The following is a 19,283-nucleotide window of genomic DNA, read 5'->3' on the forward strand; positions in this document are numbered from 1 at the left end:
AAATAATTGCTTTAAATGAAGTCATTATTATTTTAAGACCCTTTTATGGCAATGATGTAATGAGATAAAATCGTAATGATCCAAGTCCATCCTTTCAAAGAGAAATAAAATTAATTTTCAAGATGATTAGTACAATGCAATGGCAATGGAATGAAATAAATAAAGCATGAATCAGCGTGGTTCACTGTCTCTCTCATGCATACTCGATATGTTAGTTTGTGGAGGAGCCTGTTTCAGGGTGAAACTCTGTCACACAGAACAGATCAGTGGGCGGAAGCAGTACAACAAGCTATCACAGCAAAACTTGCTCAGCTTAATTTTTTTTCTTTTCATTTGATTTGAGGTAATATACTCTGAGTTGCTTATTCTGGCATGTCAGCCAAAATATGGCTGACATTCTTATGTAAACAATCAGGTATAGATATAGCAGGCAAAACTGAGATCAGCTAAACTTAATACAGTTCAGTCTGCAGGTTGTTCTAGCTGGAAAGTTTAGAGATTTAACACTCAACATAACCCAGCAAATGATTTTAAATAAAACAGCTTCTGCTTTCTGCCTGTAGCCCTGTTCTCCCCGTAGACTCCTTGCTTTGGCATTTTACACTTTGGCTTGGGGAGCGAGCAGAGTGATGTGTTTTGACGAGACAGTTATTAAGAAAGCGTTGCTCATCTACGTGAGGATGTGGGGCTCCATCAATTCCCCTCGAATCTGGCAGGGTGCTGTCGTCCTCTCCTCTACTATTTATGACTCTGCTTTGACTCAGACGGCAACTTCCAATTTATACGCAGCCACAAATCACCTAAGCTAACTTTGTGAAGCTAAGTTGTCCATGCTGTAAGCAGATTTGATTGTGCAAGCTGGACTAACAGGCTACAATTAAAGGATGCATGGGGATACTTTTGTTACAGGGACTTATTTTCAAAGGTTTGGATGATGAAGCCAGATTAGTATGAGGAGGGGGTTATATGACTTTCATCTTTTTTGATGGATGTTGAGAATTATTATGCTTTGTTACAGAGTCTCCTCTATGTTTGTGTCCATCTGTAGAGGATAATGAAGCCGCATCATGATATGGAGTCGGCGACCCTGAAGACAGTCTAATCTGAAATCGCTGCTTTTTGACAGACTTAAAATGTTATATTTTCTCAGCTGTTTTAGCTTAAATTTAACACTGACCATCTTGACTTCTCTTGAAGTATAAATCTGATAGCTACCTTTTATCAGCTTAAGTCTCCCTCAGATGTCACCCTCTCAGATGTACTCTGATTGAAGAATGCAGGGAAAGTTAAAATGATAGGGAAATGTTGCACGTATCCTTTTTGAGTTCCACAGTTTGAGATCTGCAAAATTTTACTGTGTTGAACTGCAGTATATAAAAGACTAGTCTATGTGCAACCTGGGCGTGTGTATTCATATACCTCAGCATTCTACTTAGAGAGAAAATGAAGCAAGTTTATTAAGTAAATTTATCAAAGTTCATGCTTTCTAAAAATTTAAAGCTTTGCTTTTATTGCTTACTGTTAGGTCTATAAAGTGGTTTGTAGTTCATAAAATTGTCATAAACATTATAATCTCCTTCTTGCACAAACATCTTATCATAAAACAGCAGTAAATATAAAATATCATGAAAGGATGAAACATAAAAGCCACATCAAAGTATTCAATAAAACTGTGATTGGGAGATTTTTAAACTCGTATACTTGAACGTGCATGCAATAACAGATTTCAGATGCTTAGGCTTATTTGCCAAATTGCATCAATTGAAATGCACAACTGTATATGACAAAGAAAAGCACTTTTAGATTAGTAAACATCTCGCTGGGTTTTGCTTGTGAATTAGAGTGTTTTTTTCTTTTATGATTTCAGTTCTAAGAAAGTCAGAACATGCCTTTGTTTATTCAAAGCTGTCTTTGAAAAGTGGTTTGAGGATAAGATGAGAAGAAATGATTCACTGATAGCAACACACACACACACACGGCACAGCACACACACCTTACCCAACTCAAGCCTGTATCACCCAAGGATGGCAGGCTTTCACTTTTAAAAGACTGTTATGGAAAGACCCATTACAGTGCAGAGGGTTTCAACCTCAATTATATGGAGAATATATAGTAGTCAGGCCACTAATGAAAATGGAGGAGAGTGTCTACTCTTGCAAACAGCTTTCCGTGAAAGATGGGGAAGTAATCTATTCTCTTTACGAGGAGCCATACTTTTTCCCCTCTGATTGCCACAGCTTTAATGAAGAGCTTACATACCTGAGGCGAATGATTTAGGAGCAAAGCATCAGGCAACATATTGGATGTGGCCCTAAAATTGAAGTCAGGAAAGCAGATCTTTATGTGACTCGTGTCTATATGTGTTAGTTGGTAAACACGTATTGTTGCTGGCTTTAGGCTAATAAATAGTTTTTGTGTCTGTCTGTGTTAACTAATGCCAACTTTGGGCACTTACTGCAGACACACACATGCTTCAGTTCATCATACAAGTACGGTAAGGGTCTGTTTGAAAAGCTGGCTGTGACTTTGACCCCTTTTACTGCAGGATCTTTGCATCGAAGTATAGCAGCTGTAGTTACAGATGGGGCTGTAGCATCATTATCATCACCATCTTTCTGACGTTGCTTCCACTCTTATTGATTTTTATGTGACAGGAAGTTTTATTTTTCTCAACCAATCACTAATCAAGTGCCTTTAGTGTTTGCTTGTCTGAATTTATTGTCATTTCAGGTCAACACATATGCGTAGTAGCTATGTAAGCTCAACTGTTTTAAAACTTTTAGAACAGTTCATCATATTACCTCATCCATTGTTAGCCAAGCTTCATACAGTGGGTAGATTCAAAGGCTTGCAAGGCTTGCATTTGGTAAGTGCACAAATGGTAATTGGTTAAGAATGTTAAATCCTCACATACAGCTTCTCTTTTATATTAATGTATGTGTGTGTGTATATTTACAAGATGAGGAGTCACAAATTTTGGACTGAAAGTGGGTGTTCATCGAACAAGATCCTCCCAGACTGCAATGAGTGCAATGAGTTGTTTTTAAACATAGAAATTAGGGAGGGGAAACAAAAGAAAATAAACTGACTACCAGCACCTGTTCTCCTGTGATATGGACTTGTGATATTTGTTTACGCCGCCATGTTGGGTGGCAAAAAGCTAGCTGGGACCCGCTCCCACTATAATGACTATTAACTTTTTCTCATCAGGGATGGCTCTAGCAGACTTAACACTTCCCAAACCAGTTCCGCACTTATGTGGTCAGGTCAGACAGAGATATTTTGAAAAAAAAAAACAATCTGTATGATTTTCCAAATTCCTGGTTAAAACATCCAACTGACGGAGATATTGCTACCTGATTTATCTTACATTTACAACTACCTAGTCAATCAACAGTCTCACTCCAAAGGGGCAGAATTGAAAGCATAAAAGTCAGATTAGAGGATTATAAATATTTCGTGGCAGGATGGGTATCAGACCTTCTGCTGTGGAAAGTGTCCCAAACAAAGAGTTTCCTCTTCATGTCAAAGCTGAGTAAGAAAACAGTAGATGCAGATAACGTTCATGCGATGTAAAAATTAGGGATGTCTCGATGATATATTGAGAAGTTAACGTTACTAACAGTTACTGTGAGAAAACATTGCTATTAAAAAACTGTTTCATTTACTCAGACCACTAGGGCTGCAACTAATGACTGTTCTGATAGTCGATTAATCATCTAATGTTTTGTTTATTTACTGCTTCACATAAAACGTGACTTACGTATGAAATTATTTTTTGACTGCCCTCCCAATTAAACATATACGGCGTTTTAGTTTTCATTTCTTGTTGAATGAACAACAATATTTGTTGAAGAATTAAACCAATGAGCAAGACCATTTTTAAAAACTTTAATATAATTTATACACGTTCTTATTTTACTTGCTGTCATCTTTCAAACTTTTCCAGATCACCCTTTTCCTTCTTTTCTCAAGAGTACAGACAAACACAAAGATGGAAGGGACATAGTCTGGGTACAACGGCTTGTTGCACTTTTACATAAGGGAGGACAAAATTAGTCTCAATTACATATCCGTTGACAACAGACTAACGTAAAGTGTCTGGTCCCGCGGAGCAATAACCTTAAAGTACTGCAATTTGCTGCATTTTAGTAATGTATTGCCATAATTTTTCATACATAAATATATTCAAGAATAGAACAGCCCACCATAAGTAGACTTGGAAAGCATACAAAACAAAATTTTCAATAAACTTTCCACCAACTAAGTGCTGGCTACATAGCTGAGAGCTCTCTGATGGTTTCCAGTTATCGCGTTTGATGGCAGCATCACATTTAGTCCGTCGTTCAGGGTCAGCAGGCAGTCTGTAAATTCAAATCCTATTTTGGGATGTCGATTAGAACATCCAGAGGCACAGCACAGGTGTATCTTTATTTTTTTTTTTTTACACAATAAGCTAGCGGTAGCACCTACTGTTATTATCTTTTTGCCGCCCACGAATGTCGCCCAGGTCATTTCACATGGTCAAGGTCACGTGATCAATCATGAAAGCTGAGAATGGTCTAAACAAGCAGATACATACATGTGGCCATAGTAAGAGCTTATCTCCAACTTCAGTTACTTTTTGAGGGTCAGGACACAGTCTTAGGTAAAGAGTTCGGTTTATTAGTTAGTGGGAGACATTTTGTTGCAATGTTTAAGGATAAAGTAAGAGTTGGAGCAGGCATTATGTCAGTGACAAGCCCCGCGTGTATTTGTAGGCAACCAATTTCCAAAGTCCCACATCATGAACATATCCATGTCAAATACTTTGCAAACAGTCCCCCAGCCAGGAGATTTTTCTTTTCTTTTTTAATGTCCATGCTTTATCTTGTTTAGTTAAATAGAATAGTAATATCAAATCATTTCATTAAATTTTTATTTATTTATTTATTTTTTTGGGAACTATTTTATCACTTAAGTCCAATTTTCCTTGTGCATACAGTATATAGCTTACGAATCTAACCCATGTAACGTAAAGTTTTATAATCTAACCAGAAAATTTCAGCAAAACCAAACGAGAATTTAAAATAACTGTTTGTGGGCGTAAATCTACAGTGATACACAAGTCATTATCTGGAAGTATTGAACACATTATTGGGAACTGAGTCAAAGGATTTTGTCCACCTAAATAACTTTTTTTTTTTTAAAAAAACTTCTTTTTTTTATATGAAAACAAGCAATCATTTTTGTAAAACTTCACAGCAGTTGGGTTTATTTATTTCATATATGGTTTTATTGTTTTCCAGCCCTTGGAGCGAGACACAGACCCGAATCTTGGCCACAAAGTAAGAGTTTTTGTAAACAATGTGCAATCAGTGTTGTTTATACTGCAGCTGCCCTGCAATCGAATCCAATCAAGGGAACCAATGCTTGCATGCCTGCTGTACCTGTGATCAAAAGACCAGCTTGTTTGTTAATCATTTGCCATGAATATAAGTCTTGGAAATATTGACTAACACATACACACACACAATTTGGTCAAGACTCTAATATGATATTATGCAAATTTCAGGCATTGTTCAGAATGAGGAGAGAAAAACTCCAGCAACTCAAGTCTGAGCTGTGAGAGGTTAATGCACCCAGCCTACGGGTGATAAAAACAAAGACGAAGGAAGAGAGAGAAAAAGGATTTATTTTAAGAGCGCTTGCCGCTGCCTCAGAGAGAGTGCAGATATGTGAGGCCGACCTCTGGAAGCAAAGCAGCAGCAGGGGTCGCAAAGGTTGATCCAATTCCGGCCAGTCAGTGCCAGCAGTCTGATTAAGAGGTGATGAAGAGGGCAGGCCGACTATCATCTGTGCTGACGGATACGCTCTGGGGTGTATGCAGGGTGGTAGAGACGAGAAAAGAAGAAAGTTCAAACACCATAGCCTGAGAGATAATCAGTAAAGGCTTTAAAATGACTCTAGAGTTGTCTCGACAAGACAAATTCATGGCTTCCGTCTTATTTGATTCTTGAAATGATTTTGTGGAAAAAGTTAGAATTCTCGTGCTTTTACCACTTACCCATGCAGTACCCATGCTTCCCAAGGCTTCGACATTAAGGATACCAAGCTATGAAGGATTTCATTATTTTATGCAGTCCCATTCTTTCTATCCCATTTTTTAATCTGTCATGCTGTTGTGCCTGAATGCATCTCAGCAAATGCCCTTTCCAATGGAAGCCACGGACCTTGCAATGATTTCTGTGCCATTTACGTAAAAATCCTGTATGTCACAGAGATGTAAAGACATAGTTTGCTACAGTCCCACAGCAGACGACATTACGAAACTGACTAAAAGTTTTGTGCCAATACAAAAAGGAAATTTCAGAAGACATTGCAAGATTCAAGAGGAGACCACCAGGTTTCAAATAAAAAAGCTTAAAATGAAATGTGAGGCATTTTACCTTTTAACTGTTAAAATGAAAATAAGAAAAAAATTTAAAGTGCTCGATTTTGGTTTTAAAGTCTGCAGAAAAAAAAGTAAAATCACTAAAATAAATGTGCAAAAAGAAAAATCCTGTTTTTATTATATTTTCATATTGTGTTCTACAATATGATTTCACCTCTTGTCCTCACACTGTCATGCCATATCAGTGCAGAAATTTCTGCAGATAAAAGGACTTGAAGAATCATTTCATAAAATGGTTAGCTAACATTTGGCACTTTGCCCTCCTCAAACCAAAAACCCGTTTCCACCAAGGGGTTCAACTCAGATGGTACGGGACGGTGTTGGTGCAGTCTGGTTTGGTAAAATCTGACTTCTGTTGGCTTTACACAGCCAACAGTACCCTTACATAGGCAGGGTATAAGCCAGATAACAATAGACGCGGCAGCTACGTAATGATGTCATAGCGATGCAACGCCGTTCTTGAATTATAACAAAGAAGAATGAGACACAGAAACAATGGAGGAAAATGGCGGTCATCCAGCAGTTTGTGTTCTTTCTTTTTGGCATGCAGTTTTAAAGAAGAACTCCACTCTTTATTTAAATGTGAAGCTCTTCTCGCTTTGTTCTTAGCTCACTGTCGTCAAGAAGAGATGAAACTTTTAACCAGTCAGTGGATTGCAGTGTGTCAAGCTCCACAGTTTAGGGTCGGATCAGATAAAAAGCGCTGTACTGTCTTGGTCCTGAACCTGTTATCCATGCATATCCCTCCCAGAGCCTTTTCATCATTTGCCCACGTAAACCATCACTTCCAGTCTGAAAGTAAGATGTTTTGTGTGTGTATTGTAGTGATTTAGTTTTTTTGCTATGCAATCTATTAAACCAAAATCAAGCCATTTTCAATTTTTTGTTCAATTTTAACAGTAAAAAAGAAAAACAAAACATACTTTAGTTTTTGTTTGTTTGTTTGTTTGTTTGTTCTTTTTTTTTGTTTGCTTGTTTTTTGTTAAACTCACTTCTAAACAGAAATTTCAATGACCAAAACATGCACTGACCCACCTGTAATGTTACTTGACCTTTTGAATTTGGACACACAGCTGCACATTCTCACACACCTGTCATTACTTGTAAACATAATTTTATCTGCGGCCGTCCTGCCACATCTGATTTTGCTATAAAGATGCTATTCTGATCTCTTTTAGGTGGCATTTAGCTGTTTTCCTATTTTATTTTTTATTTTTCTATTTGATTTTAATTTTATTTTTTAAAGCATTTTTACTTGTGATCATGACGGAGTGAGGAAAAGGTGATTGTTATAAAAAGTGAGAAATAAATGTAAACCAGTTCATTTTGGGACTGAACTTACTTCGGAGTTTCATGTGGTGAACTATGAACATGAACTAGTTCAATAACTTTTAGGAACAGAACTTTAAACTAGTTTTAGTCAAAGTGTGAACTCAGGCAACTGTGATTCTTTTTATTTTTAGTTAGAACAATTTTATTTGCTTAATTTTCTATCTTTCGTTGCTCTGGTTTACAGTTGGCAAGTGTTTCACTTTGTGGGTCATGTATGTTACCACGCACTGTTGGAGCTTTTAGGCTTTTTTTTCATTTCAGTTTCAACTTACAAGACAGCATCTTCATTCAATACAAAGTCAGTAAAGAGAAATCAACTTGAAGAAGTACGTCCTTTGGTCTAAACCTGCCAAAAATATAGCTGTAGTACTAAAATACAAAACTTAGCTTCAATATATTATATAGGATATTGTCTTCATACATGTTACTATAAAAAAGTCAGAATTAGAGTCATTTTAATCTTGAAGCACAATGTGCTTCATTTTATTGGAATACCACGGATCTGACTCCATACCATCTTTGCGTACCATCTGCCTCTCTAGCATTGCAATCCTTGTTTTTACACACAATTACAATGATCCATTCATCCATTATCTATACCGCTTCGTCCATTAAGGCTCACAGGTAAGCTGGAGCCTATCCCATCATTTAGCAGGTGAGAGGAAGGGTACACCCAGGACAGGTCACCAGTCCATCGCAGCAGTTACAATGATCTAACAGTTATGTGGCAAAGTAACCGGACAGGGATTTGCTGTTTCATTACAAAGAAAAAAAAACTGATTGGGTTCTTTCTGTAGTGTACAGACAGAAGATGTGAATTTTTTCCCAACTAATTGACGAGGAGGTGTATCCACAAACATTATGTGTGTGTGTCTGTAAAGAACAGAGGTGAGGGCTACATGGCATTTATGTGGTGGTGAGGAGTTCTACTGCTGAGCCAAAAGTTTTTTCTCAGCTTTAATGAGGCCCTGCACTGAAAACTTTTGCCACCTTGTGTTCTTGCACCTACCTGTCTGTCCAAGCTGAGGCAGACCACTACACACACAAACACACTCAAAGAAATTTTTACTATGTTTTTTATAATCCACACTGCCATCCGTCCTCGTTGAAAATGCAGACACAGGTGGAAGACAGACATGAAACCAGACTCACACACAAACCTACAGAGTGACAGCTGCAGCACATATAGATGGAGAGGAGGCCTGCAGAGAGATGTGAGAGAGTTTGTTAATCCACATGGCGCAGCATTTCCTCTGTGGATCTTTGTGCGTTTGAACTTTTCAAGGGGAGGATGGCAAAGAGCGATCGGCCACTCTGTAAATGTCAGTGGATCTGAACAGTCTGAGCCCAGACAGCCTTATGCCGTCGCCTGCCACTCACACTCTTCTCTTCTCTATCATCATTTTTTTTTTTTTTTTGGTCTCGTCTGGCCCCTGTTTATTTTCTCCTCGCCTTCCCCATCCTCTGCCTTTTCACCCGCCCTCTCCCACGCTTTTATTATTGTCTTTTACCTTTGCCTTGCCATTGCCTGTAGGAAAATGGCACAGCCTGAAATGGATAAGACTGGTTTTGTTTCTGTCTTCTTTTCTTCCATTTTCTGAATCTTTGTCAGGTCCAAATTCACCGTAGTTACAACCTCTGTGTCACATTACTGTTTTATTACTCAGTTCTTTGTAATATACTTGCTACTTGGCTTTATTTTTCTGAAATTTATAAGCCTCCCTGCTGGTAATTAGATTTTTATGTTGTAGACAATATTGTTGCTTTTTATTTTATTCTTTAAACCATCTTCAATTTCCTAGGGAATTATCAAGGTTCCTTCATTTAATTTATAGGGAAATTAATTTGTCAGCATAAGAAATCTGGTTAGGGCAGCATCTGTCCTCCACCCACGTTAGGCTAACACTCTTTCCAGTGTTGTAGGAAAAACAAATGAAAAAGCAGACAGTAGACAGGCGCAGCCGTCCAGGAGATGAAACAGGAAAAGAATTCAAATACAAGTAAAGGAAAATCTTTTTGAGACAAAAGGAACAGTGAAAAGAGGAGACGGAAAAAGGAAGAGTATTATAACCAAAACGCCAAGAGGTGGGGTCATAAAATCACTGCTTTTATTGAGCAGTGCGCAGTTGGCCAGCTGCTGCCCGCAGGCCTTTTCTACACTTGTACTGGGCTAGATCTCTATAAGCCTCACTCCTATTCTGGAAAGTGAAGCTCTGCTATCATAATGTGTGTAGAAAAAAGCATGAAGAGTCATAGGATGAGACAAACAGCAAGTTAAAGATATAATTTATCATTTAGAGAGATTTACAAGATAAAACCAGTGCCATTTTGTGTATCAATGACATGTTATGTTTGGTTTTTCTTTTACTTTACTGTAAAAAACTGAGATATAATGTGGTTTCTTTTTACATTTTATTTTTTTAGGAAGCCAAATAAAACAATGATTGTAATGTAATAAACATGTTGGGTGAGGGGGTGCTATTTGTGTTTCATTATACTTACAGACCGAGCCAGGCTTGCTATAATATGCTTTCGTTGGCTGTTTTTATAGTTTGGACATAATTTCATATTGTAGAGTAAAACAAGTAAAAATGCATGAGGGCTGAAGGAAGTTGGAAGCACTCCTTGATTCAGGAAATATGGAAATTTCTCTGCATAGCAGAATCTATCAAAAACTAAGAAAAATGAAAAAGAAGAAAAAGAAGAATTACACAGAGCTGTATGTGTTTGTGAGTGTGTCCCTCTCCTCAGTCCCATCCCTCCTGGCCAACTCTTTCCACACTCAGGCAGTCTCTGTGGCTGTTGTGTGTTCGGCTGAGATATGGACTTGGATGCGCTGAGCTACTGCCCACTCAACACATTCCTCTGTAGTCCACCCGCTTCTCTTGGACATTGAACAAATTGATTTGGGCGTTGATTATTCAGGGGGCACATTTCATAACTTTGGACTGGCTTCTCTCCACCTCCTACTCTTGCTTTGCACAGTGCATCTGCCTCCTTCCAACGCCCGCCCATACCCAGCTGCGCCTCTGCAGGATGCCGCTGAAGGAGGCCCCTGGGCTGTGTAGTAATTTCACAGACTGAAGTGGATGCAGACTGAAACAAGTTTGTATATTGATGTTTCGACTGCCGCTGTTTTCACCCCAGTGTGTTGCTTCTAAAAGGCCTCACAGCAACATATTATGCTCATGTGTACATAACTATGTTAACTTCTCTTAGCACTGAATTATTTCTGTGCCCCTCTGTATAGATTAGAAGGAAATGCCATAAGGAATGAAACCCATGACTGCATAAAATCGATATACACTGTGTGTATACTAATAATGAATATTCAAGAAAGATTGGACACCAACCAATAAAGCATTCATCACAGGGACATGAGCTGAGGCGCAGCTGCAGGCGCAGTCCCACCTGTTATTAATATAAATGATCTTCACCAAAAGTGACTAATCGACTCTATGCTGTCCCTCTCTCTTGGGCAAAGGAGTCAAATTCTTTTTCTCTGAAAATATATTGTGTTTTAAAAAATGTGATGATGTTAATAAAAGGCCAGAGATCATTACAAACAGGGGATCGATTAACTATGTATTTTGATGCATTTTTTTAGTTCATCCATTCAAGGCCAAGCGTTTAAAACACTAAAATCCTGAGATGTTCGGCTGTGAAACACTGAAAATCCTGAAGCTAGACTGCTGAGTTATCGAAATATTAGAAGATTGTGAACCATATTAATTTAATCTCTACTGTAGAGAGAAACCCAGATGTTTAGACACAGCTGTAATCAGTCTGAACCTTTATTACAAATTATCATTTTTTCATCTAGATGCTATTAGCTTTAAGTAGTCTAATCACAAAGGAACAATGATAGTGTCTATTTGTTGTGGCTCAAAAGAAACCACAAAATCCTTCTTCTGTGTAAAAACCATCAATATTGGCTGTCACTATCATCAAACCTCATGCATCTGGACAGATCAGCAGCAAAGGAAGAGTGACACCAAAGTGAGCCACGGAGTAAATGAGTGTGTTATAAAGAGAAAATGAGACGTCAGTGATTAATTAACTTCTCTCCCCTCCTCGTCCTGTAAGGCCAGGATAATTTTGTGACTGGATACGAGTGCTGCAGTGCCGCGTGCGCTGACTCAGTCTCATGTGCTCTATTCAAGGCATGAAACATAGATCAAGAAGAAAGTTTGAGCAAGGAGAGAGTGTGTATTATGAGTCTATGGTTGATTGCTCTGGAACCAGAGAAGAGTTAGGAAGAGGAATAGCTCTGGCGAACTCACTAATACATTAGATGTATTTCTTCCTCTTGAACACACACATCTCATGTTTTTCAGAACTGCTTGTTTAAACAGTCCATTCTGATGTAATTCTGATGTAAGCCTAGCAGCACTATAATCTCAGTCAAATACTCATAACCACCAGCTACCTCCTTCACTGCACCGCTTACATGTTTCATTTCCCCTCTTCTTTTTCTTTCTCTTTCTCTTTCTCAGGAGCCTCTAGGCACTCTAATCTTTCTCCCCTATGGCTCACCTTCCTCTCCTTCCTCATCTAGCTCCCCTCTGGCAAACTCCATCACCAGCACCAGGTATGGGCCTGTTTCTCTTTTCTTCTTTCAGTTTCTTGAGCAGAGGAGAGCATTGTTGTGTTATGCTGTAATGTCTGTGTGTGTCAAGTAGAGTAATATGCTTTCTAGGTTTTTGTGCAATATTAGCTTACCCCGCAGTTTAGTATGTACAAGCAAGCTGCATCAGAAAAGACCAAACTTATCTAAGCACTTTCCCTTACAAAAGCTTGCACATACAAAAACTAGTTCTTACATGGAGTTCAGTAGCATTTATTTGTCTGGCAAGTTAAATTTCCACGCATATGTAAATAAAACATCATAAATGCATTTATTATCCCTCATGTTTCAGACTGTTTGGTCTCATAAAATGTTTTCAGGTCGCACGCTGCAGCTCATCATCCTACAGTGTCTTTGTGTTTGATTGCTTTTTATTGGATGGCACATTTAGTGCATCCTAGCAATCAGTTTACACATGACTAACCTTTATAGTGGATCCGATTAAGAAAATGATTAGCTCAGTGACAATAAAAGAAGGATTTTGCATTGAAATAGCAAGTGCAGCATAATCCAGGTCTGCAAATGTAACTGCATATAATGAATGCAAATTGTAGATTCTCTGTGTTCATGTGAACATACATGAAAGGAAATACACTTTTCTTGTTGACTGCCTCCTCAAGCCATGCATACACATGCATGCACACATCTCCTTTGTGTTGTCTGCATTAGAAATGAAAGCCCATCGTAGGAGTGTTTGCCATAGTCTGTGTTTGGTGGCTATATGATTTAGTGGGTGATTCTATCTAAGATTCCTCTGTGTGGTGGAGTGAAGGAGATAGAGAAGAGAGGTGAGTGGGGGAGACTGTCTTGGTCATTTGATGGAAAGGTGCGGTGGGATGGGAGCCTGGGTAATAAGGCTTTGCAGGCACACATATGCACGCACACTCACACAAACGCGCAGATTCGTCCTGCAGAATAAATACGCTGCAGGTTGTGTCAGACCCGAGAGCGCAGTAGAGAGTGGGGGGGAGAGGATGTTGAATCAGTGTGTGAGCTGCAGGGCAGCAAAGTCTTCCTCTACCACTAAGTCAGCTACTGATCTCATTTCACCTCAGATGGACTCCTAACACACTCCCATCAGGGGGACAAATATATTTTCCACCTGTCTCTTTTTCTCACACATTCCTGCACCAGCGACCTTTTTCTTTTTTGTTTGCCTCACACATTCTTACTTTGTCGTTATCTTGGTCCCTTGCTCTTCTTGTTTCTTTTCCCAGTCTTCTCTCCACTTTGTCTTTATTATCCTTTGCACCTATACCTTTCATTCCACACACTCAATTTTTCTCTTTATGTCTAGTATTAACCCTCTCTTCTATCTCATCACTTCATCCTGTGTCACACACTGTACCACACACCATTAACCTCTCTCTTCCTCCTCTGATCAGTCACAGCCAACAGGTGCTGTAAATTGTCTCCTTTGGCGAACTGACTACCCCAGTCCCCGTGCTTTCGTTCCCTGCACTGCCTCCATTCGCACTCTTTCCCTTCTCCTCGACACATCCCTCCAGCTCTTGCCCCAGTTTGTCAGCGAAGCAAAACTGGCTGTGTCTCGGATCCCATCATTCATCCCCCTCCCGTCCTGTCACACTGGCGGCTTGGCTGGTCTCAGACAAATAGCATCACGGCAGATAATACAGCAACATCCAGAAAAAAGCCAAATAAATGGTTCCTGCTCTTGCAACCCTAATGGTCCAGCCTTCCACTCAGCCAAGGGACAGTACTTAGCTTTGGAACTATGTGGGGGCAAACATCAGCTTTTAAAGGGAAGAACATGTACGCTTCAGCTAGTTATGGAAATGCACACACCCGCTCAGTCAAGCCAGTCAGCTGTCAACACATCAGAAAAATTCATTTTAGGTACTTGAAAATATGTGATGATGTATAGATGATGAACTTTGATCTCAAAGCCCAAACTAATTCAAATGATATTCAATACATATACAGAAATATTCATACCGGCACAGCTTTCTGTGACCTCTGTCAGAGTGAGATGTCAGCATATAACATCTTTCTTCTCAAGTTCAGCAGATCTCAAGCAAAATTGCAGTAAGGTGTGGAAAGAAATTCTCTTAACTGTATATTACACTGACAGAGTGTAAGATTAAATAAGTGAAAAAACACAATTACTTCTTTTGTGGTGTATTATTCATCTTTGTGTTTCTCTCCTGAACTGGTTTAATATATGTTATTTGTCTCCTTTTTTTAGAGCAGCATTTTTCTAAAGCAGTTATGATTACTGTGCTTTCTGACAGAGGGTGTCGCACAACGTGGCGTCATGATGCCTCTCTTGCATCTAGAGAAAAAAAGTGGCTGGAGATCTCATTATGCCTGGTTTAAGCCAGCTTTTCCTCATCCTATTTTTTTTCTCTTTTTTTAACCTTTTTGTCATCAGAAGTAAATGCAAAAACTGAAAACAGGTGATTAGGCACTTCACAAGACAAGATTTAAGACTGGGAAGACTTTATTTATTGTTTTATTCCTCCTTTTGCATATAACTCTGGATCATAGGCCCTTCAGCTAGCTGGATCTCAAACAAATACAGTTGTCATAGATTTGTGTGCCATCAAGAAGCTGGGTTTACCAGGTCAGCTGCTTTGCAATATTATATTTGATTTATTTATTATTTGAATCCTGAACCTAATAAACAGCAGCCTTTTTTTCTGAAATTATACCTACTCCTACTCTCCTCAAAGAGCATCAGTGCAAACTTAAAATTTAAATATCAATGCAGTATTCATTTATATGTGACATTTCAGAAAATAATATACTGAATTATTAGCATTTGCTTTGTTTTAACAACCATTTTTTTATTTTAAGCGATGAAGAAAGTGCAGATACCCAAAGGTGTGGTGTATAACTATGACATCAGACTTTTCTACCTTGGTTATAACTAAGTTCTAAAGTTTTGTATTTGTTTGTTCTTTTTTGTTTTGTTTTTTTGTTTGTTTTGTTTTTTTGAGGCTACATAGGTGTAAACTTTAGCATATATACCCCTGTAATGTAGGCAATTCCTGTAGAAATGTTTTCTTTTACATTATGGGAACATTTTAGACGTCAGTATGCAAAATGTGGCATAGTTTGTTCTTTTAAAAGAATAAAATGCTACTTAGGTACTTTAGCTGGTTTTGGTGATTTGATATAAATGGCAGTGATTGTTTTAACTCAGCATGAGATTCTGTCTCATATCACTTGTTGGCTCCTGAACTAAATGGACATAATACTGTAACAGAATTTAATTTTAATGAGCCTTAAATCTCTAGCTATTTTAATTGATCTAATATATCATGATCAAACTTGTGATTCACACCCTTACTCTTTGTATTTGTTTTGTAGCAAACATCAGAAAGTTCCTGCAGACTTGTCTTGAAGAAAAATATGTTTATGCCCTCAACTGAGTTGATTTTACCAACTGGTCCTGCTTTGTTGATCTGATTGGTTGAAGTTAACATGTCTTAAACAGATAGCTCACCAAGTCATGTGCTAAGTATTTTTTGTCGGCACCTGCCTTTTTCTAAACCATTTTCAACAGAGACTTACCAGATGGTTCTTTGTGACAAGCCATATGGTCTCTCAGGTTAGAAGACTCACTTTTTGAACACGTGCTGAATTGTCCAATGGTGTGGTTTTCCCTGGAAAGACTGCCTCCATCTCCACGTGTTGGATAAGGCTAAATCTGGTCAACAGTCATAAATGTAAAGCTTTGTATAAAAAGTTTAGTTTGTTGTAAATGTTTTTGTCCACATCTAAAGCCTTTTGTGCCATCATCAATATAGGACGGATACATGGCACCGCCACAACTGCTTGCTGCAAGCTCTCTGTTCATGTCTGTCACTGATATGCCTTTTCTGTTCTCCTTGATCATGGCCACTGTTGTCATCTTCTCTCTCCCAGCATAATGAGTCAGTGTATGATGCTGGATGGATGTTGACAGTGTGTCCTATGACTCACGTTGGGGTGGTACTGCTGTCCCAGCACATCTCAGTGCTCCCCATCCCTCCACCCTCTCTCTGCTTTTGCCTTCATCTCTCCTCTGCTTCTGTTTGGACTACACCTTCCTCAGAGGGTAGGGAGTAGGGACATGAGCTAATAAGCAAACATACTGTAAAGGCAATACACACCTATAAATCCCCTCTTCGCACACATGCAAGGTCCTGTTGGGGAGTTACTACTGCAGCTACTGTTAGCATTTATTGTGTTTTCTTGCTTTAGTCTCTGCTAAGGGAGAGAAGCAAAAATAAATATATTAAAGCTGAAGTAAAAAAGAGTGGAAGCTGGATGAAGGCACAAAGTGTTGGCCAGTGAAAAGTCTGATGATGATAGTGGCCAAATTGACATTCATACTGATGTTGTATGGGATTAAATACTTGTTCTGCAAAGTCAAATGCTATTACAGTTTATACTTCTCATCAAGTTATGAGCTTTTGAGAGCTGATATGATGTAAAAGATCAAATATGTTAGATGTTGCCATCAATAAATTAGCAACAAGTCAACGATCACATCACCATATTTCTTGAAACTCGATGTCTTGTTAATTTATATTCACAAACAGATAGATGCTCTTCAGTCTGATATTTTGCATTGAGGTCTGTTCAAGACAGACACCTTGGCTTGTTTTATGTAAATACCACACTTAAACACTTGTCCTTTTAAAGGGCCTCAGCACTCGTAAACCTTGACAGACCCCCAGGCCTTGCTGCTGCCCATAAAACACTGATGGTTTTATGGACGCCTGTACCTCCACCCATAAACACTTTCCTTTGTCCTTCTGGGGAGCAAACAGGTAAAGAGAGAAAGGAGGCTAGATTGTGTTCCTTTAACCAGGAATTTTATTATGCCATGTCCACTCTCATGTCATTTTTTTTTTTCTTTGTCATCCAGCAGAGAGGCATGATGTAAATCTTGAAGCAAGGCATATCTGGCCATTTTCAAAGCGCTGTTTGTCACCTTAGCAATAGTGAAAAGGCGAGAGCAACAACAGGTCAAGGTTCTTAAACCTTATAACATATGACATGTGAAGTGCCTGATATCACATAACAGATATCAATATATTACATCAGTATCCTGAAAAGCTCTATAAACCACTGAGTTTGGTCAGTTCTGTTACTCAGTCGTTTAACAACTTTATTTTGTTTCCAAAGATAGATATTTGCTTTGTGTGGAGGTGTTCTAAGGCTGCAGCCACACTTTGATGTTTTTCTTAGATATCCAAATGATTGTTTTTACCATAGATTCAAGACTGGAAATGCACATGACATACTCATTAGAGGTGGTAAATCACAGCCAAATTCAGCTACAATATGAATTCAGTTCAATTCAAGAGCCAATGTTCAATGTGAGATCACATCTGGCTTAACACAACTGCTTCCATTCATTCATATAATATTACAAAAAGGCGACTAAAGTATCTAAATATAATAATAATAATATAACTGATTATGCCACTTGTCCTAGGGTCCTAGGTCTTAAATAACGTCTTCTTTCACACACAAGTTGCAGAATTTAAGTGCAGCAGTAGGTGTGTTATCATGGGACTCTTTTGATCCGATCGAACGTACAGTCAGAATAAAAATGTGTCATGTAAACATGTCTACTGATCTGATCGACCTTGACTGGAAAGAATTTTCAATCTAATCAAGTGTGGTGGTTTAAAACTTTTCAAGATCGGATCAGCAGGAAAACCATTACACACCTCATCTGATCGTTTCTCTGGTGTCCAATATGTCCTTTAAAAGAAGACAACTTAAAAGTGGATTTATTAGGTAGGCACATACACTTAAAAATGTGTAATGATATATCCAAATAGGCAGGTGTGTGTGTCGGTGTCCCGTTATTTTTGCATAATACAGTAATGACTCTGTTTTAGGTAAAGGCAAATTGTTCAGTAGGATTCTCTTTTATCATTTTCACCAAGAAACTGCTCTCCTTGAGCCCTCTAGCTTCCTGTTGCACCTTCCTCTTCCTCCTTTTTTGTCCCTGCTTTGAATGCAGACGGATGTCACAGTGTCCACTTTGTGGTATTGTCATTGTGGAGCCAAAGTTCTTTTAATCACGCTGCTGCACCCACCAACTATGATTTACTAGCCACATCTATACGCATCCAATCCAGCCAATTGCATTAAAGAGATAAATAACCAGACCAATAAAAATGTTGTCCGTGGGTCGAATGGGCTCTGGAATGCTCATCGTCCATTTGGTGCTGTAAGTGGTGGCAGGGTGGGAGGGGGGGGCTTTTAGTAGAAGGTTTTTTAGGGGTGATATTGTGATTGGTGGTGGAGGTGATGCCATGTCATCCATCTTAGGGAGCCACTTCATTAGGCTAATGGAAGGGCTGGCCGGCTCTCTGCTCATTCCTGTACCTGGATATGTACTTGTGTGTGCGTGTGTTTGTCCTTTCATTGATGGCAGCTTCCAAGGCTAAAGTGGTTATGAAGACTAAAGTGATTTTATTAGCTAGGCACATAGCCCATCACTTTGCATTGACTTGAGTATGTGTGTAACAATATATCCGAATGAATGTATAGGCAGGTGTGTGTGTCTGTTTCCCATTGTTTTCGCATAATGCAGTAATGACCCTGTTTTAGGTGCAGGGAAACGGTGCAGTAGGCACTAAAGTGCTCCTTATTCTTTTAATGGTTAACTTCCTTCAGTGACTTGCAGAAATGTGAAGCACAGAGAGGATACTCATAGCACTTTAGGGTAATATCAGCTGAAGACTTTGATTTGTCACTGACTTAAAATAGTATGTCACTTCAAATATCCCTCTTGTGACGAGTTAAGAGGACAAATGAGATCACTCTTTGAATTTATAACCTTACCTGACCTCTTCTTTTCATTGCATCTCTTCCTTTTTTTTGTCATTCTTTCCACCTGAAGCCTCCTGTCTGTACATG

The 19,283-nt window shown here is 38.8% G+C and overlaps 1 protein-coding gene across 3 annotated transcripts in view; it reads left to right on the forward strand.

Moving 5' to 3' along the window:
- The window catches only part of pacrg (PARK2 co-regulated), a 140,277-nt gene that overhangs the window by 109,274 nt on the left and 11,720 nt on the right, over nucleotides 1-19,283 (forward strand). The window contains exon 5 of one of the 3 annotated variants that reach the window (XM_041971746.1): nucleotides 12,262-12,356. The exons of the other annotated variants lie outside the window; for them this stretch is intronic. Coding sequence (XP_041827680.1) covers nucleotides 12,262-12,323 — 62 coding nt within the window. The 3' untranslated portion in view covers nucleotides 12,324-12,356. The remainder of the gene's footprint in view (nucleotides 1-12,261; nucleotides 12,357-19,283) is intronic. 3 annotated transcript variants of the gene reach the window in all.

This window comes from Melanotaenia boesemani, chromosome 20 (genome assembly GCF_017639745.1).
Source record: "Melanotaenia boesemani isolate fMelBoe1 chromosome 20, fMelBoe1.pri, whole genome shotgun sequence".
Lineage (NCBI taxonomy): Eukaryota > Metazoa > Chordata > Actinopteri > Atheriniformes > Melanotaeniidae > Melanotaenia > Melanotaenia boesemani.